The sequence below is a fragment of the Ipomoea nil genome, unplaced genomic scaffold (genome assembly GCF_001879475.1).
Source record: "Ipomoea nil cultivar Tokyo-kokei standard unplaced genomic scaffold, Asagao_1.1 scaffold1421, whole genome shotgun sequence".
Lineage (NCBI taxonomy): Eukaryota > Viridiplantae > Streptophyta > Magnoliopsida > Solanales > Convolvulaceae > Ipomoea > Ipomoea nil.
The window spans coordinates 3,077,736-3,101,830 of NW_017617849.1; the positions used below are offsets into that span (position 1 = coordinate 3,077,736).

Below are 24,095 nucleotides of genomic sequence, written 5' to 3' on the forward strand. Positions count from 1 at the left end.
GAGGGGCACAAATTTTTGGATGAGTTTTTGGAGGTGAGTATTTTAAACCACATCCGATTAGGAGGAACAAATGAGTGGCACACACCATATGCACCTTTTGTGCTTCACACTTTCCCTTCACTATCAATCCCATACTGATTTTCCAAAAACCAGAAATCTGCTAAGAATACATTCAAACACTAGATTATTAATATTAATCATCATTAGCCTTCAGACTTTCTTGCACTATCTATACTGTTACCTGGAAATGCAATAACAGCCATATTCGTTAGAGTACTAACAGCATCTTTAGTTTAAACCTCTGGTATTCAAACAAAATTCCAAAACTAAAGCGTTTACTAATTGTAATAAACGCAGTTGATATAAGAGCCTCTTCCATGCAATTAGGGATTTATAAATCCAAAACATTCACACAAAAACATTTCAACAAAGAATCAAAATGTCCGAAAACAAGAGATGCCATGCACGACAGAGTATGTAAGACACAAAGAATGATCTCTTGACTCCTAGTCATCGTCTTATCGATAAGAAAAGCTCACTTAATTGCCGGAATAAAGTACGGCGTGCTGCTTGCATATGCATTTCCGTATATCGTGTTCTTTTCCAGTACATGACGATGGGGGTAGATCATAGATGCCATGCCAGCATAGCAAATAACCTCAAATTTTTATTTTTATTTTTCATTTAACATTCAGTATCCCATAATCATCTGCTTGCCGATTATCCATATTGCATTCCATATTTGGCCGGCTTGCATTTCCGTCTCAGGAGAATAACTTCAAACAGTTGGCGTGCGCAACGCTCGATTTTGGGTTGGACGTGAAGCATAGCCCGTAACAAATTCCAAATAATTATAAAGCCCAATTGAGTGGTAGATTGGGCCCGCGTGTAGGGCATAGCGCAATTTTTTCGGACCATTGTCTATGGGCAAATTATTATGTGGACCCTTGTAAGTTGGACTCGGGTTCAAGATGCACAATTTATATATTAAATGTTCACAATTTACATATTAAATGTTTACAATTCATGGTACAACTGTTGTAGTCTATGTTGCAACATGGACCATGAAGTATGTATCATTTGAATTGACTTCAGTTTCATTCGACAATATTGTTATGTTTTTTAGTTTCATTTTCCACACGTACTAGTCTCATTATAGCAATACCAACGTATCATTTTTATTCTAATATATAGTTTCATTTGACAATATACATTATTACAAGAACTCTATTTTGTTGTTTCATTTCTCACAAATACTAATTTAATTATAGTAATGTTGAAGTGTTATTTTAATTACACTTCAGGTTCATTGACTTTGAATTTTAATTTCATTTTTCACACATACTAGTTTCATTATAACAATAGTATCGTTTTAATCATATTACACTTTTATTTAACAATAATGTGTTATGTTTGTTAATTTCATTATTCATACACACTAATTTTATTATAATAATATTAAAATATTATTTTAATTGTACTACAATTTTATTCGAAGAACCGTGGTCCATTGTATATATAACAATTGTAGGGCATAGTATGGTGTCGAGCCATTGACCAAAAACCATGGAGTCAGAAGAGGGGACCGAACCGAACCGGGGCAGCAAAGAGGGAAAAGTGATTTGGACAAAAAATAACAAAAATAACGACACGCCTCTTTGGGGGTTGGGTGGGGGCTTTCGCTTTCCTCCTCTACTTCTCTTCTTCACTCCCTCATTTTCCCTCTTTTCTTTTTCTTCCCTTTACAAATCTCGCTCCCTCCCTCGCTCGCTCGCTCGCTCGCTCACACAAACAAAAACCTCACAAATACAAATACAGATATCCGAAATACTGTGATTATAAACCACAATTAAACCTCCGAATCTGCGGTTGAAAGAGGAATACAAGTTTATACGTATAAGGTTTGTGTTGTATAGGAAGCGGAGGGTAGGCTATGAGACTCTGCTGTTGGGGGCTGCAGCGGCCACGGCGGGGCGGTCCATCCAATGAGGCGGCGGCGGCGGAATCAGGTCGTTGATGGCCGTTCTGCAAATGACTTGGCAGCCGAGTCTCCTCAGCCACAAACGGAAATCCAGTCCCCCTGTAGGGCTCAGAAACCTCGGCAACACCTGTTATCTCAATTCCGTCCTCCAGTGCCTCACCTACACCCCTCCTCTCGCAAATTTTTGTCTCAAATCCCTTCATTCCTCCTCCTGTAAGTTCTCCGTCTGTTTCGTTTGTTTCCTATTTTTTGCCCTAAATTTTGCGTCGGGAGTTTGATTTTCGTTTAATTTTCTGCCTCTAGGTGATGCAACCCCGGAGAAGAAGAGCGAGTGTCCCTTCTGTTTATTAGAGAAGCGAATTGCTCGGTCGTTGAGTTTAGATTTGGCTTTAGACAGCCCGTCTAAGATTAATAGCTGTTTGAAGATTTTTGCACAGCATTTTAGGAACGGAAGGCAGGAGGATGCCCATGAGTTTTTGCGGTATGTGATTGACGCCTGTCATAACACATGTTTGCGGTTGAAGAAGTTGCAGCAACAGAGGAAGAAGGTTGGGAATGGGAGTGCTGGTGGTGGGGATGGAAGTGAGAGCACTGTTGTTAAGGAAATTTTTGGAGGTGCTTTGCAGAACCAGGTGAAATGCTTGTCTTGTGGAGCGGAGTCAAATAAGGTAGATGAGATCATGGATATTAGTCTTGATGTTTTGCACAGTAGCTCTCTGAAAGATGCTCTGCAGAAATTCTTTCAGCCAGAGATTTTAGATGGTAATAACAAGTACAAATGTGAGAAGTAAGTACTTAGTCCTTTGTCATTTGTTGGTATCTGTTTTACACATTACTATTTATGTACTCCGTATGTATATACATCTGAAATTTGTTTATACTTGTTTAGATGTAATAAATTGGTGGCAGCACGGAAGCAGATGTCAATACTTCAAGCACCAAATGTTCTCGTGATTCAGCTCAAGGTGGTATACAGCTGGAACAATGCTGTGTTTTTTTTATGTTATTGCATACATGGTACTTTGCTTACTGAATTGTTTCTAATGGACAGAGGTTTGAAGGTATATTTGGTGGAAAGATTGACAAGGCTATTGCTTTTGAGGAAGTTTTAGTGCTTTCAAGCTACATGTGTAAAGCAAGCCAGGTATGTTTTGAAAATATGGCAGATAATCCTGTCTATGATATTATAAGGCTTTATTTATCTAAAGCTTTAATACCCGCTAAACTTGGTTATGTGCATGTGTCTTTGTTTCTAGGATCTCGTGCCTGCATGAATGAAAACAACATGAAATCCTTCAGGGCATTTTATATATATATTTTTTTTATAAAATATTTGCTTTTTTTGATTATGCAGCTTCATGCTTTCTCTGAGTTTAATGATCTTTTAACGTGTTTTCTTTTGCTTTATTGATTACTTATGATATATGCTATATATTATTATTTTATTATTTATTTGAAAATATGAGTTATGTAATTGATGCTACAGGATCCACATCCAGAGTACAAGCTCTTTGGTACCATTGTGCATTCAGGCTTCTCACCAGATTCAGGGCATTATTATGCATACATTAAGGTTGTCCCACTTATTCATATTTTAACCGAACCTTGCACTTTTCTTTTTATTTACTTTGGTCAAGAAACCTAGATCTACTCTGCCTATTTTTTTTAAAAAAATTTGGTTCTGGGGTCTGTAGGATGCAATGGGCCGTTGGTATTGCTGTAATGATTCTTATGTCTCGCATTCAAGCTTGCAAGATGTTCTTTCAGAGAAGGTTTATATCTTGTTCTTCTCTCGTGCTAAACAGAGGCCACCATCTGCCAAGAAATGTTTGCCATCCAATGGATTGAAGAATAATGAGTCCAATGGCACCAGTAAATCTGAAATCCCCAAAGGGCATTTAGCAAAACCTGAAAATATGAAGCAATTTTCAGGTCACCAGTCAGAGATAAATAACTCAGCTTCTTCTAAAGTTGATCAAGTTCCAGGCATCTTTGAAAAAGCGAACATAAAAAAGTTGCGTGCTACAGGAAATATAAAAATTGTTGTTCATCAAAGAGAATCTGGAAATAATAATGGCGTTGAAAGAGGCAAGAAAGAAGCATGGTCAGCACCAGATAGAAATGGTTTTAGCAAAACTAGTGTTAATGGCAAGACAACAAAATCATCTCCCTTAGCCAATGGTAATGGTAAACTCCAGACTGTAACAGCTGATACCTTAGATGGTGGTCTCTGTAAAGAGAATGGTCATAGTAAGAAAGAGACTTCTGACCACAAGGAGTTGCTCAACGGTAACGTGGAATCCTCAACTACTAACTCAAGCTTGAAGAGAAAATCACCGGATTCATGTATTCTGCCATCTGAAGATGTTAACTCTTCGGGGAAAATGGAAGTATTGAAGAAAGAGTAAGTTCTTATCACTGTTGCTTCTAAATGTTAATTTATGTCTAATATGACTTAAGAGTTAAGAAACTTGATCTTCTAGAACTACATATTTTGTTTCATTTGCTGAAATTTGAACTCCTCTACTCATCAATAAAAATGTTTGTTGTATCACAACATTACTGGAAGGAAATAAATAAATAAAGCAGCAGACCTTAACTTTTCCTCTTTGTCTGCTCCTTCCCCATCTTTCTACACACACTCACACATTCTGAGAAACCTTATTGGACAGAAGTAGTTGGGTATTCATTTTCTGGCTAATGCTCACATATTGGTTTGCATTTCCATTGTATTGAGGTTTTCTTTGATGTTTTTGATATTAAACCCCTGACCTTCTATTGTGATATTCAGACTCTTAGGCAGCAGGATGTGACATGTTCTTTGAAATAATTGTTTAACCATTTTCTTAAATACATTTCAGACTGATTAAAGAAGCTTCATCAGTGCTGCGATCATGTGGTTGGACAGATAATGTCTATGCCCTCATGCGATCTAAGAAAAGGTTACGTACACAAGGAGACAGTAATGGAACATCAGATTTTGATGAGGAAAAGTACGTTCTGCTTACCTGTTGTGGTTAAAGTAATTGGTTGGTTTTATTGTACTTGTGTGCACCTGGATTCAAACATTTATCATTATTCCGAGACTATTAATTTTCCCCTCATTGAAGCTTCAATTGATTTGATTTAATTGAGTGACTGCTATTAGATGGTTACTACTATTCTGAATTTTTGTTGAACTACTGCGGAGTATTGATCTTGCTTCAGTTGATACTGGTATGCAAGTTAGCTTCCCACACCAATGTTCTTAGTTTTTAAAGGTAGTCCAGTAATAGTATTAATATGTCAAGTAGATGTATATTAGTTAACTTTCTTGTTGGATATCTGTATGGAAACTTGTAACAACTATTATGGTGAAACAAAATCAAACTCCAAAGAAGTCCTTGTTGCAGGAGTTCTCTTGCTGCGTTAGCAACGTGCAGGAGTTTTCTTGATGTATATGAAAGGAATACATGTCAGTTGGCTTTTAAGTTCTTTAAAAGTTTACTGTCAATGGGACAGAGCATTAGATGCTAGAAAACTTTGGTGTCCATTCAGTATTTTAAGGTCAGATCGGGTTCAAAAAGTTTGCACAAAATCGGATGCTGTTTATCGTTTCCCATGCCATATAGTTTGTCTATGTTTGGCTTGAATGACTTACAAGCTATTAGTCAGTCGTTGCTATTTCTAATATCCTTATTTATTTCTTCATTTCTTGTGACTTTTTTTCAGTTTCTCTGTATATTGTTATGCATATATTAGTTCATTCTAAGTGAGATAATGCATGGGTGTGTTTCTTGTCTGTTACTATTTGAACTGATAAGAGATTTATGTCTTGTTTATTGTGCAGGAGGCTATTAATTGCAGATGCCAAACCAACATTTATTTCACAAATTCCTGAATCATTGAAGAGTAGTCTTATTGGACACCTGAGGTCTTTTCACCAGGAAAACACATAACCAGTTCTTGAGCACTTGGTATGTAGAAGCAAGTGATGGACAAAACTTAGCTAGCCCCTTCTTCAACTTAATTATTCACATTTTCGTGAAACTAATAATATGAAAATGTAATTTGCAGTCTGCGGTCGTTGCTAGTGATGGGATTGTACTACCATTTTATATATAGATGATAATTTTACTGTTGGCGATATCTTTGGCTGACAAATAGCTAGGGAATATCATGCATGTGAGATTCAAAAGGAGGTGGAGGTGGCAGGGGGAGCAGAGGTGAATTTCAATTTGTTTAGCTCTTTTTCTATTAATTACTTTGGTACTGAATGAGTCAAAGATGAGAAGAAATGGCAGAGTTTGTAATGTTCAAAATTTCTGTCTGAGACGATGCGGTATGGTGCTGTGGTGATGGAGGACGGCGCAATTGCAATTCATTCTGTATGATATACTTTTTTGACTATTTTAGTTTAGCATACTGTTTTGGTTGTATGGTTTCCTAACAATTTTCCATATAAATATGGGCGCGGATGTATTGATGGATCTAAAGTTGAGTTCCGTTGCTAGATAGAGGTGATATTGAAATCGTTTAGAAGCAGCAGTACTTGTACCATTCATTTCCCATAAATCATAATTTAGCTGTTTTCTCTGGTGTCGCCGCCTCTATTTTCATTTGCTTCTTATTATATACTCTCCAGAAAGTTTCAATCTGGTGCTGCAGAACCCCATACACCTAATTCTTGACTTCTCCCTTTTGTCTGGTGTTGGATAAGCATCGAAAAGATATTTTAAAGTACTGACAAAGATAACTAAAAAGTAGTTTTCAAAATCAAATAATTGCGGATCAATAGTAAAATAAGTGCTATTCCCTATTCCTTAAATAGTGATTGTGTATCTCGAGCGATTCTTATCTTTTGAGTTTCATTCCTGAGAGAAATGGAAGATGAAGTGGTGGTTTTGGACTACTGGGCAAGTCCATTTGGAGCAAGGGTAAGAATTGCCCTAGCCGAGAAGGGAATTAGCTACACCCACAAATTTGAAAACCTGGCCAACAAATCTCCTCTCCTTGTTGAAATGAACCCAGTGCATAAAAAAATCCCAGTTCTTATCCATGGTGGCAAACCTATTTGTGAATCAGACATCATCATCCAGTATATTGATGAAGTCTGGAAGGGGAATTCTCCCCTGCTGCCCTCAGATCATTACCATAGAGCAAAGGCAAGATTCTTGGTTGACTTCATCAACAACAAGGTCAAGTCACTTCAATAATTATCAACTTGTTTCTTACTATGTATGTATTTGTAAGACTAACAGGAATTTCAAAATTTGGTTCAGATATATGATTCCAGCAAGAAGATTTGGATGGGAACAGCAGAAGATCAAGAGAGTGGGAAGATGGAGCTAATTGAGTGGTCCAAAGTGTTAGAGAAAGAGCTGGGAGACAAGCCTTACTTAGGGGGAGAGGATTTTGGATTTGCAGATATTGCATTTGTACCATTCTACAACTGGTTTATTGTTTTCAAGACATTTGCCAATTTCAACATTGAAGAAGATTGTCCCAAACTGGTAGATTGGGGCAAAAGGTGCATGGGAAGGGACACTGTATCCAAATCTCTTCCAGATCCACACCAAGTCTATGAAGCTTACTTGGAATTTAAGGACAGGCTGGGAAACACAAATTAGATTTTTTTTTTTTTTTGGTTGTAAGCTTAATATTGTGTAAGACACTTTCTCATTAATTTTAAAATAATTACACTCAGAGTTAAATCTGCACAATTTATCCACATTCTATGGATACACAAATACACAATAACAATTATGTCAATTGTAATAAACATTGTAACTACTAGAATAAGTGATTGCAACTATACTGCATCAATTATTCATTAGTAATTTCTAAATTGGATAACTTTATTTTCAATTTAGGTAAATTTATCTATTTTAAGCATTTAAAAAATAAAAAATAAATGTTATTTTACTATATTTACACTTACAAATTTTAACTCTTACTCTACTAGTCTAAATGTATTCAGCCTAGTAAGAGTTTATACACAACTTTTTTAAAAAATAAATTTCATTGGCTTATAAGCTTATTTGATAATTTTTGGAAGAATTTTAGAATTTATAAGCTGCGGCACGGTGTACAGTAGTTCTGACTCTAAGCCTCCACGGTGGCAGAACCTGAAGTTTCTATTGGCTCAACATTGTCACGATATTGCCGTGGATGACATATTCAGCCTCATAGAACTCTCACTCTCCTCCCAATCAGCCCAATAGCTACGCGCGCTCTCCAACAGCCACGTGACATAAACCTCTGCTCATGACGGCACGCGCCTAGTTTCCAACTTCCCCCCTTGCTGGAGAGCTCTGTTCATCCTTGACCGCCTTGTTTGACTACCGCTTTGGGTTAGATTGTGTTTGCCAAACCCAGGGACGGCATAAAGCTGAGATTAGGAATTCTTATTTTTCTGTGTACATATTAATACAGGTGTAGATACAGATCAATGTATGTATAGGCGAAATGGTGGAAGCTGAGGTCGAAGAGAGGAAAGGGAGAGAGAAGAGTAAGAAGAAGAAAGGAAGAAGATGGGGGTGGATGCCGATTGGAGCGGTGGCGGCGGTGGTGATAGCATTAGCAGTAGGGTTTTTTCCTGCACAGAATTTCAAATCTTGTCCCTGTGCTCAGGTTCTTCCTTAATCCCTTAATTCCTTTCATTTCTTTTGGATTATCTAGAGATTACTGATGCAAAGCACTTCTGGTGTTGTGTGTTTAAATATTTGAGCAAATAAAAAGATTATCAGACAATGTTTAAACAATTCCAGACTTAAGTTGGCAAGAAACTTGGATAGTTTTCTAATTGCCTGTGAATTGCCAATTTATGCAATATCATCTATAAAAAAGAAAGAAAGATGCTTAATGGAGTTTGAAATCTATCATGCACGGGAACATTGTACTTTTAGTAGCATTTACATACAAGAAGATTCAAGATTCTATTAATATGTGATTACTTCAATTTGTGAATTGGGATTGACTGATGCTTGATGTTTTGTGACAGGATTCTCGAAAATATACTGGAATTGTTGAGGACTGCTGCTGTGATTATGAAACAGTTGACACTCTTAATGCAGCTGTACTGCATCCTTTACTCCAAGAGCTTGTTACAACTCCATTCTTCCGATACTTTAAGGTGTGATGCAAACCTAAGGACCTCATCTCTAATCACTATAGAAGTGTTTAATCTACATTAATCACCTATTTTAACTTTTACACAGATCACCTTGAGTTCTCTATAGTGTTAGGAGTGGTTAAGGGATTTGGAAATTTTTTATGATAATTTTCATGTGAGCTGAGTTCATGTTTGTGGAAATTATCCTCTCTTTTAACAATTTTCAACTGGAACCTTCCTAGGGGATTTCTGTGAAAGTGTGAACTATTGTGTGCATTAGATAAATTTTGTTAGTGATGAGAATCTGATGCACATTTCATGTCATTCAGGTGAAGTTATGGTGTGACTGCCCTTTTTGGCCAGACGATGGTATGTGTAAGTTGCGTGACTGTAGCGTGTGTGAATGTCCGGAAAATGAATTCCCAGAACCTTTTAAGAGGCCTCTGCTACATGGTCTTGGATCTGATGATCCTATTTGCCAGGAGGGAAAGCCACAGGCTGCAGTTGACCGCACATTAGACTCTAAGGCTTTTAGGGGCTGGATGGAAGTAGATAATCCTTGGACGCATGATGATGAAACTGATAATGGTAATTTTTTTCATGGTACATGTTGGACAATGCTGTTAGTCTATTAATCTCTGGATCTTATATTTGCTGATTGTTTGAAAAACAAAGTAAAAGGCTTAAATTGCGGTGATAAAACTTTCATTTACTTTTGTTTCATACATTTTAATTGTAAATCATGGTGTGATGTCCTGGGAAATTTATTTTGTTATATGGCACATTTAACAACTGAACTGTAATTTGTGTACTTCCAAATGGTTTATTTTGATACCGAAATAGCTTTCTAGATACTGATGAACTTCTTCATGCAGATGAAATGACCTATGTAAATCTCCTACTGAACCCTGAGCGCTACACTGGCTATAGTGGGCCATCAGCCAGAAGGATATGGGATGAAATTTATTCAGAAAACTGCCCAAAATGTGAGTCATAGTTTATGTAACTGGTTCAACTTCCAAAAAAGTATATTTTGATGTTTGCTGATTTCCAGCGATTAATCCTGGTGGAGAAAGGCCGTTCTATAAGTTCTTGTCTGTGAATGCTCAACTTAATTTGCGTTTCATTTAAAATGTAAAAGTTCCTTTAGGCTTACAAGGCTATGCTAGCAGAATGGATAAACTCTCTTAGGGAAGTGACAAAATTAAACTCTGTAGAAGGTATTTGTTGTAAACAAAAAAAAAGTAGAGGAGATAGAAATTAGTTTTACTTGGAAGTGAAAATGTTGTTGAATCTTTCTGATGCTAGTTATTCCTGTTTAATCATATTTTTGGTTCAAGATTATATTTGCCAAATTAATGGTCATGTCTTTCCCGTAATTGTCTGTTTAATGTGAGATTTCCATGTTCTGACAGATGCCTTTGGAGAGATGTGCCAGGAGAAGAAAGTGTTGTACAAATTAATATCTGGTCTTCACTCCTCTATTTCAATACACATAGCCGCTGATTACCTTCTCGATGAAACTAAAAACCTGGTTGGTGTCATTGTTTTATAGATGCACGTTTTTTCTTGGATACTTCTTTTAATGTGTCAACTAAGATGATATCTAGTCTTCTATCTGAGAAAGTAGATAGCTTTGCTCTGGAAATTTAAGAGTTAAACCTGCCCAGACCTAAACTATTTTACTTAATCATCGTGACATAGAGTCTTTGAGTGAGATCCTGACATGTTTGCTGCAACTTTCAGTGGGGTAAAAATCTGGAATTGATGTATGATCGTGTTTTGCAATATCCTGACCGTGTCAGAAACTTGTATTTCACTTTCCTCTTTGTTCTTAGAGCTGTCACAAAAGTAAGTGCTCACTGTTTTGCTTTAATTCACAAACCCTTGAGTACAAGTATAGCATACATATTCAATTATCCATTTACGTACTTCCCTCTTGATATGCCCTGCAGGCAAAAAATTACTTGGAACAGGCTGAATATGACACTGGAAATGTGGAGGCGGATCTGAAAGCGCAGTCCCTTATGCGCCAACTACTTTACAACCCGAAACTTCGAGCTGCATGTCCACTTCCATTTGATGAAGCTAAACTGTGGAAAGGCCAAAGTGGACCTGAGCTGAAGCAGCAGATTCAGAAACAATTCAGGAATATCAGGTTATTGTCTGAGGATTTTGTTAAAATGACAAATATACTCCAGTAAAATTAGATGATCTGTTGATTCTTCTATTTTACCTTTAAATGGAATCAAAGAACTCATCTGATCTCCATTATTTCCTTATAAAATATACTACAATTGATCATATAACTGAAAGATTTACACATTGAATCTGCAAATTGCAGTTCTTTAATGGATTGTGTAGGATGTGAAAAATGCCGTCTTTGGGGAAAGCTTCAAGTTCTCGGTCTTGGAACTGCCTTAAAGATTCTTTTCTCTGTGGATGGTCAGATGAACTCAGAGCCACCTGTGAGTTTCTACAGTTTAATTTTATGAAACAATTTTCTTCTCAAATGCATGTTTGTAATTCCTTCTTCCATGCTTTAGCAGCTGCAGTTGCAAAGAAATGAAGTCATCGCTCTAATGAACCTGCTGAATCGCCTATCAGAATCAATCAATGTTGTGCACACGACGAGCCCATTGGTTGAGAAGACAAAGTGGTGGAGGCTTGTTTCAGATCACCCAACCACAATTATTAGTTCATGGAGAAGAATATGGGAGAGAATAGTAGAAAAGGTGTACGTATTAGCAGAACCGTTCCGTTGAAACGTTGCCATTAAGAACTGTCTATATAAAGAGATCTCTCAGAGTCATATAGAAACATCAGGAAAAGGCTCCATCTTTGTTGATGAGATGATGACTGGAAACTTGTTGTCAGAATGTAAATTTTGCCACATTAATCCTCCTCAAAATGTCTGTAACATTAATTGTACGGTTTATCATGTCTCTGATTACAACTGGCATGAAATGAGAAAATTTTGCTTCCAATATTGTTTGCCTATTTATTATATTAATCCAAGCAATACATTTCATGCAAAATCTATATATACACTCAGTGCCAGCTATATAGACACAGATTGATGGATGGAATGCAGTTTGGTTCAGAGGAATCTTGGAAGTTTCTGCATAAAAGTGTAATTTTGTCTCCATTGTAGAATGATTACCTTCCTCCAAGGTCATACACTCTCACGTCGATGTTGAAAACTACTCATAAATCCTATTGAAATGTAATGCCACACATCTGTTATACATGCCTTATCTGTTAAGGTGATTGTTCGTACGTAATATGATTATATTGCTAAAAATGTCCTTCTCTGAAGCTGATATAGGAAGATGGCATAATACCAGAATATGCCAATGCTTTCATATTATTTACATTACTCCTTAATTAGGTGAAGATAGCTGAGCCTACGGTGGAGCTTCATTTGATTGTCTCTCTTTATGAAATGCAGAGTTTGAAGACATTGACAAAACATAGGGTAGTTTAATCTGGGCCACTGTTTCACGTGAACAACATGCTTACACATGATATATGCCTACAACATGACTAGATTGAAGTGACCACAGTTCAAGTCCAACCTTGCTCACTAAAGACAAGGACAAACCCTGGCCCGATAGGATGGTGCAATAAATTACTATAATTTAATGGCTTTTTAGGTAATGTTTGACACTTCTCGATCTTGCATTCTTATTCACAATTTATGATATGAGTATCGATTGAGTTGTCCGTACGGGCCAGTTCAAGTCCAACCTAGTCTTAAAGAGTGTATTTGGTTAAAACATTTACAGACTTCACAGTAACTAACCCCCTTGCTGAATTGTAGGCACATCTAAAGGTGGGATAGCTGGCATGGAGATTTAAGACTACTCTATACCCAAAGTCAATGATCGATTCCTTTTACGTTTGGTTAAAGATAGATGAATCTCTTCCACTCAATCACACCCCAGGTTATACGTGTTAAGATTATAGTCCAATGTTAGTGAGCTTGAGCCAATAAAATCAAGGTACAAGTCAAGAAAGATGTATTACATACAAGATATGGTTATAAGGTGAAAAACTGTGTAAAACTAGAATTCACTCAAATACACAAATGTCTCCAAATTCAAAACCCCTTATTCTATATACTCTAGTAAAAGATAGAGCTCATCACAGATTCACAGCCTACAAAATTCAGGATGTAAATCAGCCCATCCGAAGACAAAATACTCCATAACAATTTTTTTAAGAAAAAACAAAAAATTTGCAGATTTACAGGGGCATAAATGGTGCAAGTCTTCATAGCTTCAGACACGATCCTCTTCCTCGGTTATGGTGGCCAGCACTATAATTAGCGGACGCTTCACCACCGAGATAAACTTAAGTGGAGCAACTTCTGTTACATACCTTACTGTCAAAATCTTAGCCATTGAGATAGTATTTCTAGTCAGGGACATTAGAAACACGAGAAAAAAGTTGCCAGAAGCTAGCGAGGAAATGAAATCCTTAGAAAGTGTTGTGGTGTGCTGAGAAGAGCAATGACCTGTGAATTTATAGGCATAGATCACAGATGTCCTAGTAGCGTGTTGAGCAGGTCATTTGCCTACGCATTAAACATACGCCGCGTCCTACTTTTTGAATTAATGGCATGAAATAGACAGGACATTCGAGCCATGATATGATAACCCGTACCTCATGCTGCACGGCTTTCATGGAAGGGGACCAGAAATCTTGAAAAGATTTGCTCTTTACCTGGTAGGCTGGTAGTATATGTTGCCCTCCATAGAGAGATTGACCATATTTCACCGCCATTATGCCAGAACTTCTTGTAACTAACATTTTCTTTCTGCAGGTGGCTCTTGCTTCATCTTTTGCAATTGACTTCGAAAAAACACCTGTCATGTTTGATAGTTAAGTAAATGAAAGAGATCAGAGTGAAAAGCGAGCGATAATTAGTCCTAATTCAATGTGTTAGGTTCATAGCTAGTGAGAACTTACAGTTTCTTGGTACGGTGTGGGGGCCATCAAGATGAGGTTGATATCCTCCTTTCTTCATGACCTCAAACTTATCCACAGGAAGGGGACCAGACCCAGAACCAGTTATTATCACTTCCTGGAAATTATTGTTTTTTTTATAGATCTGCAGAAGTGACAATGCTGGCCTTGATTGCACCAGATCTGTAGAGAAGGAAAACTCGGTTCACAAAATGTGATTTTACTGTTCATTTGTGTCCTTTCAGAGTCATTTCTGCAGTCTTTGCAGTAGAGGATTGCCTCTGCCATAGGTCAATTCCTTCTTCCAATCAATTAAAGAATTGGCAATGTGGCATTCCCCTTTTAAACGATCCAGTAAAAAGGAATGATTCCCAAACTGATAGTTGGACTGCACATTTATGTTTATATATTATATGCTCAACATGTCCCCTCACGTGCCTCTTGCATGGGGCTGGCTCTGATACCAAATTGAATAATGTGTTCACTCAAAACTAAAAGTCCAAGCTGATAGTTGGACTGCACATTTATATTTATATATTATATGCTCAACACCAGCATTTGTGGAAGATATGACAACATGCCTCATGCGATCATTTCTTATGAAATTGTGCTTTGTATGGAACATCAAAGGAGATGCCAATGGTTAAGGGCCAACATAGAATCATAAAATGGCTCTCTGCTACTTCAAATGGCCATCAAAAGAGATTGGTATACTTCTCTAGAGATGTTTAATGCATCTGCAGCATACTAAAGACAATGCCACTCTGTAGAAAGCTGCAAGTATTTATGACTTCGGTCCCCTCACTGGCTATACGCCTTGTGTCATAATAGGTGGTCGGTTTCACCCACATCTAATTGATTCACCAGCTCCCTTTCAACTCTCGCTTCTTAATTCAATCCAAGTTTCAATAACCTTCCTCGCATATCTTGTTTTGGTTCTATTAAAGGAATGGCCTCGTTCTTCATGAGGTAAAGCCTATCAGTTGCAATTCTAAAAGGAAATTAAGCAAAAGAAAGAAAGTGGTCTTCGATCTCCTCAGATGAATCATTTTACAGCAGAAGAAAATTTTACCTAGTTTTTTGGTCCCTCCTAAGAAAACCAAGAATGGGGCAACTGGTTTCGTGGTTCTCACTGTCCTGTCCTTTTCATAACTCATAACTTCATGCAACCGATGCCATGTATAAGGTGAAGTTGGCAGTACAAATGAAAAAAGTTAAACGCAGGCAATGACCTATGGAATACGTTATCTATGCTATAAATTCTCAAGTCCTCAGGCTCTTCTCTGTATCCTACTCATTCTTATCTCCTCTCACTCATTTCTTGCCTCTTCTCTTATCAGAATGGCCAAAATCCGGAGAATGAGATTTTCAACAGAAGTTGCTCCCGCAAAATTTCTCTCTCTGGCAAAGCGTCCACAGCTCAAAATGCTGGACACCATCAACGAGGAAGAGGCCTATGTCTCCACCATTTCATCTTCTCTGGACAGATCTTTCGATCAGGAGAAATATCGTGAAGGCTGTCCTGTTGCTTAATAAACAATGGTCTTTCCATTTCGGTCACCATTTCTACAATTCAAAGAAATAAAGTACAGAGCATGTTCTTCCAGCTGCAATGTACTACCAGCCTAGATTACTCTAGTCTAGGTTAATAATAACTATGTTAAGCTTTTTCTTTTACCCCTACTGTTTTCGGGGTCAGTTTTGTATCACAGCCCACATTTTTATTGGCCATGATGAAAGAGTACTTGTGATTTCTCGTTTTCAAGAAATGTATTATTATCATCAAAAAATAATCTTTCTAAGATGATTCAACTGGTAAAAAAGTATACCTGTTTGACCAGACGCGATAGCAGTCAGTAGCCCGAGCACTAAGCACTTTCTGCAATCCTCCAGCCAGTAAATGATGACAATAAAAGAGTTACTATCAATGAGGAAAAAGACAATATAATCAGAAAATTGTGTGCATGAAGATGATCTCGAGAAATTCACAGATCAATATTGAGTCATTCTTAATGTCAGGCTGAAAAATCACTAAGAGAGAAAGAAAAAGAATCTAAAATATATTAGAGCCTTTTCCTCTCTTTGAATACAATTACCACTTGAAGAGGCAAACACTAGTAACATTACAAGACGAGGCATCTGACCTAGAACATATCCTATTCCTTGTGTTTTGGAACTTCTTTTCTCCGTGTCAAGTATAACTGTTACATCTGTTATCATTGGTTTGATCTTGGGCAACATAAATGAATGGTCGAAGTGCTGCTCTTTACAAAATGGAGCTCGAATATACGTATCACTATTTACAATGCAACAGCATACAACTGTGGGCCAACCCTTTGTTCCTCACCTCTTCGGTATCAAATCTTCTAGACAAGCAATCAGCAAAACTAGCCCATATTTGCTCTGAGCACTGCAGATTTGTCGGTAATTGATAGGACTCCTATGCACGGTGAGAGTAATCTTGACGAAATTGCTAAAACTCCCGTATTTGTCTTTAAAGGTCTATCCCCGCTGCTTCGAGTGCTGCAGCCATTGAGGATGATGCTTCCTCGAGTGTTCTTCTCTTTTGCACCAAATTGAAGGCTTCAATAGTATCTCCAACCTCCCAATCATCAAAATCCTCAGCCCCAATTCCACATTCTAGCCCGGCATTCACCTGTTAAAAACAATTGGTTCTTGGGTAATGAACAAGAATAAAATTCTAGAGCATAAGCTTAACATGGAAATCTTTATCTTCAAAAAAGGTACAACTTTAAGTCGCATATACCTCTTTCACAATCTCCTTAACCCGTCTTAAAGATTCAAGGACACCAACATGGACTTCTTTGCCTTTCCTAATAACCCTAATTCCACATTCTTTCACTATTTTCCCCTCCGTTATGATGCACCCAGCAACACGACCGCTACCACTACTGAACACAGCACGCACTTCTGCTGTACCAATTGGAACTTGTTCCTGATGTTGAAAATAAAGAGTTAGGTTTATCTATAGGGTTATGTCTGTTTATGAATATGTGTTAGTTATGGGTAGTTACTTACAGTTATGTGTTTGAATATATATATGTACTATGTTTCTTTGTTAGAAACACAGACAATACTAATAAATTTCAGTCTTATATACATCTATTCTTTGATTCTTCATCATTGCTTCCGCCTAACTGGCGGGTGGTGTTATTCTCCACCCGCCAGGCCATTCTATCTTCCAAATTCAACACAAGATAACCAATTTCATGCCTTTTGAGTATTTCCGAAATTAGTACAAGGAAAGACCGATATAGAAACTCCACTTACCTCAACGGATTCCAAAAGTCCTTCCATAGCATCTCGTACATCATCAATTAGTTCATATATGACTTTGTAGAGACGGATCTCAACACTTTTGTTGTCCGCATAGCTTTTGACAGACCCTGGCGCTTTGACATTAAATCCAAAAATAATGGCTTTACTTGCTACAGCGAGATCAACATCGCTGGTGTTCACATCCCCTGTAGCTTGCAATAGGAACTTCAGAGTTACATTATCCTGAGGGAGAACCTGGAGAGCCTGTCTGACAGCTTCGATGGATCCCTAACCATGCAAGGGGGTTTCGTAAATATCAAGTAACAATAAGCGCCCAATGGGGTCACAAAATTTGAGACAATTGAAGCATGTGCTCCATCTCAACTAAAAGCCTAAGCTGATAGTTGGATTGCACATTAATGGTTATATGCTCAACACGCCCCCTCACGTGTGCGGTGTGGACCGTAGTCACTTATCGGGTGACGTAGAGATTCAAACCCATGACCTTTGGTCTAGCTCTGATACCAAATTGAAGCATGTGCTCCATCTCAACTAAAAGCCTAAGCTGATAGTTGGATTGCACATTAATGGTTATATGCTCAACAGAGACTATAACTTCTTTATGTTGAAAAAGCTATTGACTCGTATAAAAACTATATACTTGTGAATCCAAATTGCAATTTATTTGAATACCTGAACATCAACTTTCAGAATAATATTCAGTTGGTGCAAATCTAGCCCGGTAAGCTTCCCAGATGAAACTGCAGAAGCAAAGGAAGATAGCGTAACCTTCCCATCCCCAGCCTTTGCTGATATGCGTTCATTTCTCAATGACTCCGCTCTTTTCTCTGCCTTTTCACGAGCAATATCAAGGGAGCTAACTACTTCAAACTCATCGCCAGCATATGGAACATTACTCAAGCCAATTACCTGTTGAAGCATGCAACAGATGTTTCGAATTGATGGAATGAACTGGCAATCTTGAAAGTGATATAGTAAAACTTAGCCCATGACATTCCAAAACTCATGTCATTTTTTTTTTTTCAAACAGAGCAAGTTTTTTTTTTGGTTAGACCATAAGGTGTCCTGAGCAGGCCCTAACTGTAGGAGGCACCTTTAAGCCCGTACCATACTCAGACTAATCCCCATTCGCACCGGGCCGGCCCAATTAAGGGGCAAAGTGCTGGCCAGATTAGTTTTTCCATACGAGAGGGGGTTTGAGCTCCCGACCTCTCTTAAGGCTCACGGCCACTCACGCCAACCAAGCTGGTTTCAAACGGAGCAAGTTAAATATGAGAAAAAGTAATAACCACGAACTACTAAATTGGAAGCATCAACCGGGAGCTCATACCTGGACAGGTATGGAAGGTCCAGCTTCAGCAACACGTTTTCCATTGTCATCAAATAAAGCTCGGACCTGAACAAAAGACATGGAAGCTTTTTCAAAAGCAGGCATTAAGATGAAAATGAGCCAAGTAGAATTGATTACCTCTCAGACATTCAGATTAAAAACACAGGAGAAATTAGACAGCATATTTTATCTTAAAGAAAATTCTAACCTTTCCATAAGCTTCACCACAAACTACTATATCTCCTGTTTTTAACGTCCCATTCAGCACAATGAATGTAGCTACAGGTCCTTTAGATTTATCAAGACCAGCTTCAATCACAGTTCCCTTGGCATTTCTGTGAGGATTAGCCTTCAACTCTTGTAGCTACAGTTATAACCAAATCACAGAGTTAAAATATACCAAGGATACAAACAAGAAAAATGAAAGTCGACCAAACAAGTTTAGGAAAATATTCAGAAATCACATTATGGACAATTCAGTACTACAGCAGTCACAATAAAGACAAGAAATAAGCTTGTGTTAATTATAAGGGCACATAAAACCAATCTGGCAGTGGCTGAGGCACATAAAAAGGTGAATCCATATACATTTACTATAGCGGTGGCTGAGGCACATAAAAAGGTGAGCGGTTGGAAGTAGCATCTAATATCCAAGAACTTCAATCTGAGATATGTACAAAATTATTTGAACTTACTTCTGCAACAAGCATGGTAGTTTCCAGCAATTCATCTATATTCTGTCCTTTAAGAGCACTAATCTGTTCATGAATATAAACAAATAACTTAGAATCAATGTAACTACCAAAAAAAAAAAAAAAAAAAAAAAAAAAAAAACCTAAGTAAATTTCCATTTCACCACCTTAACAATAGGGACATCACCACCCCAGTCTTCTGGCATCAAACCAATTGAAGAAAGTTCTTGCATGACTCGGTCTGGATTAGCTCCATCCTTGTCAATCTGAAAAAACACAGAAAAGAAATCATCAATCCTAACAAGAAGCATGAAGAGAAAAATGTGACACTAAGTGCACTTAATCCCAGAAGACCTTATTTATGGCAATCACAATTGAAACTCCAGCTGCTTGGGCATGTGCAATGGCCTCATTTGTCTGAGGTCGAATCCCATCATCCGCAGCTACTACAATGATAGCAATATCAGTGACTCGCGCTCCACGAGCTCTCATTGCTCCAAAGGCCTACAAAATCATTAGATATACTATCCATATTAATAAGCCAATTCTTAGTTGGAAAAGTTATTATTCAGTACTAAACACTAAGTATGTCAGTGCAATAGAGATGTGTGAGAGAGAGAGAGAGAGAGAGAGAGAGAGAGAGAGAGAGAGAGAGAGAGAGAGAGCAACAAGATCAACTTCTGGTTAATGAAATGAATGCTGAAACACAACAAATAATCGGTGTCTTGGTATACCTCATGCCCAGGAGTATCAAGGAAGACACAAGTTCGAGGCTTGCCATCTGTAAGTACTTTCACCTGATATGCACCAATTCCTTGTGTGATTCCACCAGCTTCAGATGCTGCCACCTAAATATCTACCAGTTAGGATTCAGGTTTCAACTACATTTTTTATCACAACCCTTGAAGCTAGAACATAGCATCTCTTGGAATAACAACCACATTATAGAAAATATGATTTCCAAGCAAAATAAAAAAATAAAGAATTATGTATATGACATAAGCTTCAACACATACCTTGCTCTTGCGAATATAATCCAAAAGGGTTGTCTGTAAAGGGAAAAAACAAAAGTTAGCTAGACCCAGCTAAGTAAATGAATTCAAATGTTCACTAATTACAGAAGGTAAAAATCAAACTGAAAGAAATGATCACATCTTTTTTTCTCTTTAAAAAAAAAAAAAAGTATGAACTTTGATTGCTTACCTTTCCATGGTCTACATGGCCCATTATAGTGAGGACTGGCGGTCTATCTTCCAATTTGTCCAAATCATCTTCATCTAAAATCTCCCTCTTTTTTGCCATTTCTTCCACTCTAACCGGATCAGCATCAATAACCTCCACTTCATACTCTTTACATATCATCTTCACCATGTCTTTGCTGAGAGTTTGCACACCATCAGGTTTGATTCCCTTCGTGTAGAAGTAACTAAGAATTTCACCTTCACTAATAGTTAAGTTGTAGGCCAACTCCTCAATTAACATGCCATCTTCATCAACCTCCAGAATTTCAACTTTAACAGGAGCAGCCTCTTTAGCTGCCTGCAATCTTGCTGCCTTACGACTTGCCTTGGTCCATTTTCTACCTTTCCTTGCAGTAATAGAAACATCCAGTTCTGATGCCTCGTCATGGTCATCATCAACTACCATTCGCCTGCGCAGTCCTCCTGATGCACCACTCTTTTTACGGAACTCATCCTTGAACCTAGATGGAGCACTCTTTCCAGGTTTTGAAGGGCTCTTTGCGGGTTTTGGTGGGGCTAAAACTGCTTTAGAAACCAGAGGATCAGCAACTGGTTTCTTAGAAGCAAATTTGTCAACTAATATTGGTTGGCGTTCTTTGGCCTTTGCAGGTGCCCCAGTAGCGGCTGGGGGCTTAGGAGCTGCCCCAACATCCTTCAAGATAACCGCTCTCTTAACTACAGGTGGAGGAGCTACAGGTGGAGGAGGAGGAGGAGCTACAGATGGTCTTGCTTGCAACATGGGTTCAACTTTCTGAGGTGGCTGAGGGGGTCTTAGAGGAGCAGCAGGTTGAGACTCGGTCTTCTCTGTGCTGCTTGTTTTTAGTTCTTGTTTTGGAGGTTGCTTTACAGCATTTTGTACTGTAGGTACCGGATTCCCTTTCCTCCAGACACTCTTCGACGTACTAGAATTTTGCTGGGGAATAGCCATTGAATTAATCGGTTTGCCATTTTTTGCTTCAACGTTTGCACTGGCCAGTGGTTTCTTAATAGCGGCATTCATTCTCTTCTTTGTCTCTAGCTTCTCCACCTTCTCCAGTGCCTCTCCTAGCGACTCGATTACTTTGCTTTTGTCTTCTCCATCACTACTGCTCTCATCATCAGAATCCGGGCTACGTTTTGCTCCATTCCAATCTGCTGAACTCGAGCCTGATAGGACCGATTTTGGCCCTGACTTCAATTGAGGTTTGGGAGCCGGTTTGAGTAAAAGATCAGCATTAGCATTAGCATTAGCATCATCCCCACTACTTCTAGGCGATGAATCCAATGATATCGAAGTTCCTTGATCAGCAATAAAATCAGCAGTGACCGAGAACCTACAAACAGACACGTATGGCCATCTCTTCCCAACCCAAATTCTGCGAAAGCTCCTAAAATTCTTGGCAAAGGAAATGCTCCCCACCAAACCAGACGACCCTTCAAACTGCCCTGAAGAACAGCTGCAAACGCTTCCCAAATTCACCAGGGAAGTCATGCTAGCCATTGCTCTCTGTGCAGATTATCTCAACACTATCATAGACTTCCCACTACAAAACCAACCTCCAATTCTCCAACCCAACAAATTTAACTCCCTCCTCTCTACTCTTAACAATTCAAGAATCACCTGGCATTCAATTTAATGTCTCAAATTCTTGAACTCACACGAAAAATATGAACTTTTTAAAGAATCGAATATAACTTCATTCAAGACACAGTCAGTAAATGGAAAAGTTTTTACCTTTAAGAGTCTCAGACATTTGCTCAAGAATGGTCTATCCTTCAATGGGTGTTTCTGGTTGCTGATGATAGGGAAATGATCGTTAAAGAAGCATGTGGTTGAGAGGGCAGTGAAGCCAAGTGGATGATGGACAGACATATGAGAGATAAGGCTTTTGGGTAAGGTTCTTTTTTTCAAATGTTTTTTTTTTTCCAACTTCGTGTTTTTTTGTGCTATACATTTATCCCCGTAGCACACCATTAGCCCATAGAAGGGAACAATCTCTGGGCGTGTTTGGTTCAAATGGTAGGTGTCAAAATCAGAAATAAAATTGTACAAGTAATTAAATGTGTTCTAATAAAAGTAATGTTTTTTTATTTGATAATAAACAAAAAGTGGGGTTAAAATAATATGGGGTTGTTTGGAAATTAGTTGGTAACCAATTGTGATAATTATTTTGATTAATTGATAATATAAGTTATTATAAAAAGATGTTTCGTAAATTAATTGTTTAGTTAGTGAATTGCATTCAAAGTTGATGATTTTATTGGACTAGTTCATCATACAACTAAGTATCAAGAATAATTTTGAAAACAAACGAATAAGTAACATAGATTTATAATAAAACGGGTTGAAAAAGACCAAATTTTTAAATTACAATTGAATAAATAAATAATATAGACTACTTAGGCTCAAAGCAAATATATGATCATTAAAGAATCATGTAGTTGAAAGTTCAAACCAGGACTATGTGGTCTAATGGTATCCGGGTTGGACTTCCATTTGGAAGATTATGAGTTCGAGCCTTAGTGGAGGCGTTATTGGTTCTTTGTGTTTCAGTAGGTTGAGAAAGTATATGAATAGATACTACAATCTAATAGAACTAGTAGCTTTCAAAAAAAAAAAAGTTGAAAGTTCAAACCTTTCTCAACGTGTAGGGGTGGTGCAATTTTTATTTTTTTTATAAACAAAACAAAACAAACGCTTAACTTGTGTGCACTAGCGAACTTGCTTACATGATGCAAACATCATCATTGGTAGTAGTGATCAAGTATATCAAAAATTAAATTTGAGATTTGACAATAAAGACATAGGTTTGGCATATTTAGTCCTCGAGTCAATCTCAATATATTGATAATGATGGTTGTACTAGGTTTGGTATTGTTTTTGCGGTTAGTAAACTTAGTAGATATGAAAGGCAATAGTGAGAGTAGTCGTTTCTTCGAAATTCTTTAAACAAATTGTAATAGTTAGGCTCATGATATATGAGATGATAGCCTTGGACATGTGTGGCGAAGATACTGAATGGTTATACTATTTTCTTAATGATATTTATAGTTGGGAAAAATATTTACCTCCAATTTGTGTGCATTATAATAGTCAAGTTGCAATTTCAATAGTACAGATTAACATATATAATGATAAATCTAGGCATACACATTGTTGACATAATGCTATTAAACATCTTATCATAACGAGTGTTATCTCTGATATGTTGACTAGTTGACTACATAAGGTCAAAGAATAATACATACCCGATAACCAAAGGGTTCAGCGAAGAGATAGTAGAGAAGTTGACACGAGGAATTGGGCTAAAGCCCAACAGTTTTATAGTGGATATTCAACATAGTTGGCATTGAGGTTCAATGAGACAACTAATTATGGAACGAAGTTTATCATCATGAGGTTTCGAACTTGATGGGAAATATACTCCGGGTGCAGACTTCCCGTACGCTCCGCGCTCCTATTTGAGTCGGGGTCAAACGGTCAGGTCCTGGTCCACGGGTCAAAATC

General features: G+C 37.8%; 5 protein-coding genes across 7 annotated transcripts; 3 read left to right on the forward strand and 2 right to left on the reverse strand.

The window, feature by feature from the left end:
• The first annotated feature begins 1,673 nt into the window (after positions 1 to 1,673).
• Positions 1,674 to 6,561, forward strand: LOC109187627 (ubiquitin carboxyl-terminal hydrolase 25). Its single transcript, XM_019337862.1, has 9 exons — positions 1,674 to 2,194; positions 2,285 to 2,768; positions 2,871 to 2,946; positions 3,033 to 3,125; positions 3,468 to 3,554; positions 3,676 to 4,385; positions 4,843 to 4,974; positions 5,811 to 5,937; positions 6,038 to 6,561. The coding sequence occupies exons 1-8, from the start codon at positions 2,017 to 2,019 to the stop codon at positions 5,917 to 5,919; spliced, it is 1,869 nt and encodes a 622-aa protein (XP_019193407.1). The 5' UTR covers positions 1,674 to 2,016; the 3' UTR covers positions 5,920 to 5,937; positions 6,038 to 6,561.
• A 175-nt stretch (positions 6,562 to 6,736) lies between these two features.
• On the forward strand, positions 6,737 to 7,680 carry LOC109187630 (glutathione S-transferase 3-like). The gene is made up of 2 exons (XM_019337868.1): positions 6,737 to 7,158; positions 7,243 to 7,680. Exons 1-2 carry the CDS (start codon positions 6,844 to 6,846, stop codon positions 7,588 to 7,590), a joined length of 663 nt encoding a protein of 220 aa, XP_019193413.1. The 5' UTR covers positions 6,737 to 6,843; the 3' UTR covers positions 7,591 to 7,680.
• Positions 7,681 to 8,015: 335 nt separating this feature from the next.
• On the forward strand, positions 8,016 to 12,063 carry LOC109187628 (endoplasmic reticulum oxidoreductin-1-like). 3 transcript variants are annotated; one of them, XM_019337864.1, is made up of 9 exons: positions 8,017 to 8,593; positions 8,964 to 9,095; positions 9,404 to 9,662; positions 9,950 to 10,060; positions 10,490 to 10,608; positions 10,821 to 10,925; positions 11,030 to 11,232; positions 11,419 to 11,542; positions 11,624 to 12,063. In XM_019337864.1, the coding sequence occupies exons 1-9, from the start codon at positions 8,429 to 8,431 to the stop codon at positions 11,837 to 11,839; spliced, it is 1,434 nt and encodes a 477-aa protein (XP_019193409.1). In that variant the 5' UTR covers positions 8,017 to 8,428; the 3' UTR covers positions 11,840 to 12,063. The 3 variants fall into 3 exon arrangements, with proteins under 3 accessions (XP_019193410.1, XP_019193409.1, XP_019193408.1); XM_019337863.1 differs by having other exon boundaries at positions 8,018 to 8,593; positions 11,621 to 12,063; XM_019337865.1 differs by lacking the exon at positions 9,950 to 10,060 and having other exon boundaries at positions 8,016 to 8,593; positions 11,621 to 12,063.
• A 1,010-nt stretch (positions 12,064 to 13,073) lies between these two features.
• LOC109187631 lies at positions 13,074 to 16,037 on the reverse strand. Its single transcript, XM_019337870.1, has 3 exons — positions 15,875 to 16,037; positions 14,049 to 14,228; positions 13,074 to 13,945 (listed from the first exon to the last, which is right to left on the reverse strand). The coding sequence occupies exons 2-3, from the start codon at positions 14,104 to 14,106 to the stop codon at positions 13,626 to 13,628; spliced, it is 378 nt and encodes a 125-aa protein (XP_019193415.1). The 5' UTR covers positions 14,107 to 14,228; positions 15,875 to 16,037; the 3' UTR covers positions 13,074 to 13,625.
• Positions 16,022 to 22,473, reverse strand: LOC109187625 (translation initiation factor IF-2, chloroplastic). The gene is made up of 13 exons (XM_019337859.1): positions 22,323 to 22,473; positions 20,571 to 22,208; positions 20,384 to 20,416; positions 20,102 to 20,215; positions 19,722 to 19,871; positions 19,535 to 19,633; positions 19,371 to 19,433; positions 18,884 to 19,039; positions 18,676 to 18,741; positions 18,018 to 18,254; positions 17,337 to 17,612; positions 16,813 to 17,001; positions 16,022 to 16,701 (listed from the first exon to the last, which is right to left on the reverse strand). The coding sequence occupies exons 2-13, from the start codon at positions 22,086 to 22,088 to the stop codon at positions 16,540 to 16,542; spliced, it is 3,063 nt and encodes a 1,020-aa protein (XP_019193404.1). The 5' UTR covers positions 22,089 to 22,208; positions 22,323 to 22,473; the 3' UTR covers positions 16,022 to 16,539.
• Between the last annotated feature and the right edge of the window lie 1,622 nt (positions 22,474 to 24,095).

Coding starts and splice junctions, on each gene's coding strand:
- LOC109187625 (XM_019337859.1), bottom strand. CDS start 22,088: ATGGCTAGCATGACTTCCCTGGTGAATTTGGGAAGCGTTTGCAGCTGT. Junction 19,634..19,721: donor TTGTGATTGCCATAAATAAG/GTCTTCTGGGAT, acceptor GTGTTTTTTCAG/ATTGACAAGGATGGAGCTAA. Junction 19,434..19,534: donor GTGATGTCCCTATTGTTAAG/GTGGTGAAATGG, acceptor ATTCATGAACAG/ATTAGTGCTCTTAAAGGACA.
- LOC109187630 (XM_019337868.1), top strand. CDS start 6,844: ATGGAAGATGAAGTGGTGGTTTTGGACTACTGGGCAAGTCCATTTGGA. Junction 7,159..7,242: donor TTGACTTCATCAACAACAAG/GTCAAGTCACTT, acceptor AATTTGGTTCAG/ATATATGATTCCAGCAAGAA.
- LOC109187627 (XM_019337862.1), top strand. CDS start 2,017: ATGGCCGTTCTGCAAATGACTTGGCAGCCGAGTCTCCTCAGCCACAAA. Junction 2,769..2,870: donor AACAAGTACAAATGTGAGAA/GTAAGTACTTAG, acceptor ATACTTGTTTAG/ATGTAATAAATTGGTGGCAG. Junction 4,386..4,842: donor ATGGAAGTATTGAAGAAAGA/GTAAGTTCTTAT, acceptor AATACATTTCAG/ACTGATTAAAGAAGCTTCAT.
- LOC109187631 (XM_019337870.1), bottom strand. CDS start 14,106: ATGAAGAAAGGAGGATATCAACCTCATCTTGATGGCCCCCACACCGTA. Junction 13,946..14,048: donor CCACACCGTACCAAGAAACT/GTAAGTTCTCAC, acceptor CAAACATGACAG/GTGTTTTTTCGAAGTCAATT.
- LOC109187628 (XM_019337863.1), top strand. CDS start 8,429: ATGGTGGAAGCTGAGGTCGAAGAGAGGAAAGGGAGAGAGAAGAGTAAG. Junction 10,926..11,029: donor TTCTTAGAGCTGTCACAAAA/GTAAGTGCTCAC, acceptor TATGCCCTGCAG/GCAAAAAATTACTTGGAACA. Junction 11,543..11,620: donor AGATGAACTCAGAGCCACCT/GTGAGTTTCTAC, acceptor TCCATGCTTTAG/CAGCTGCAGTTGCAAAGAAA.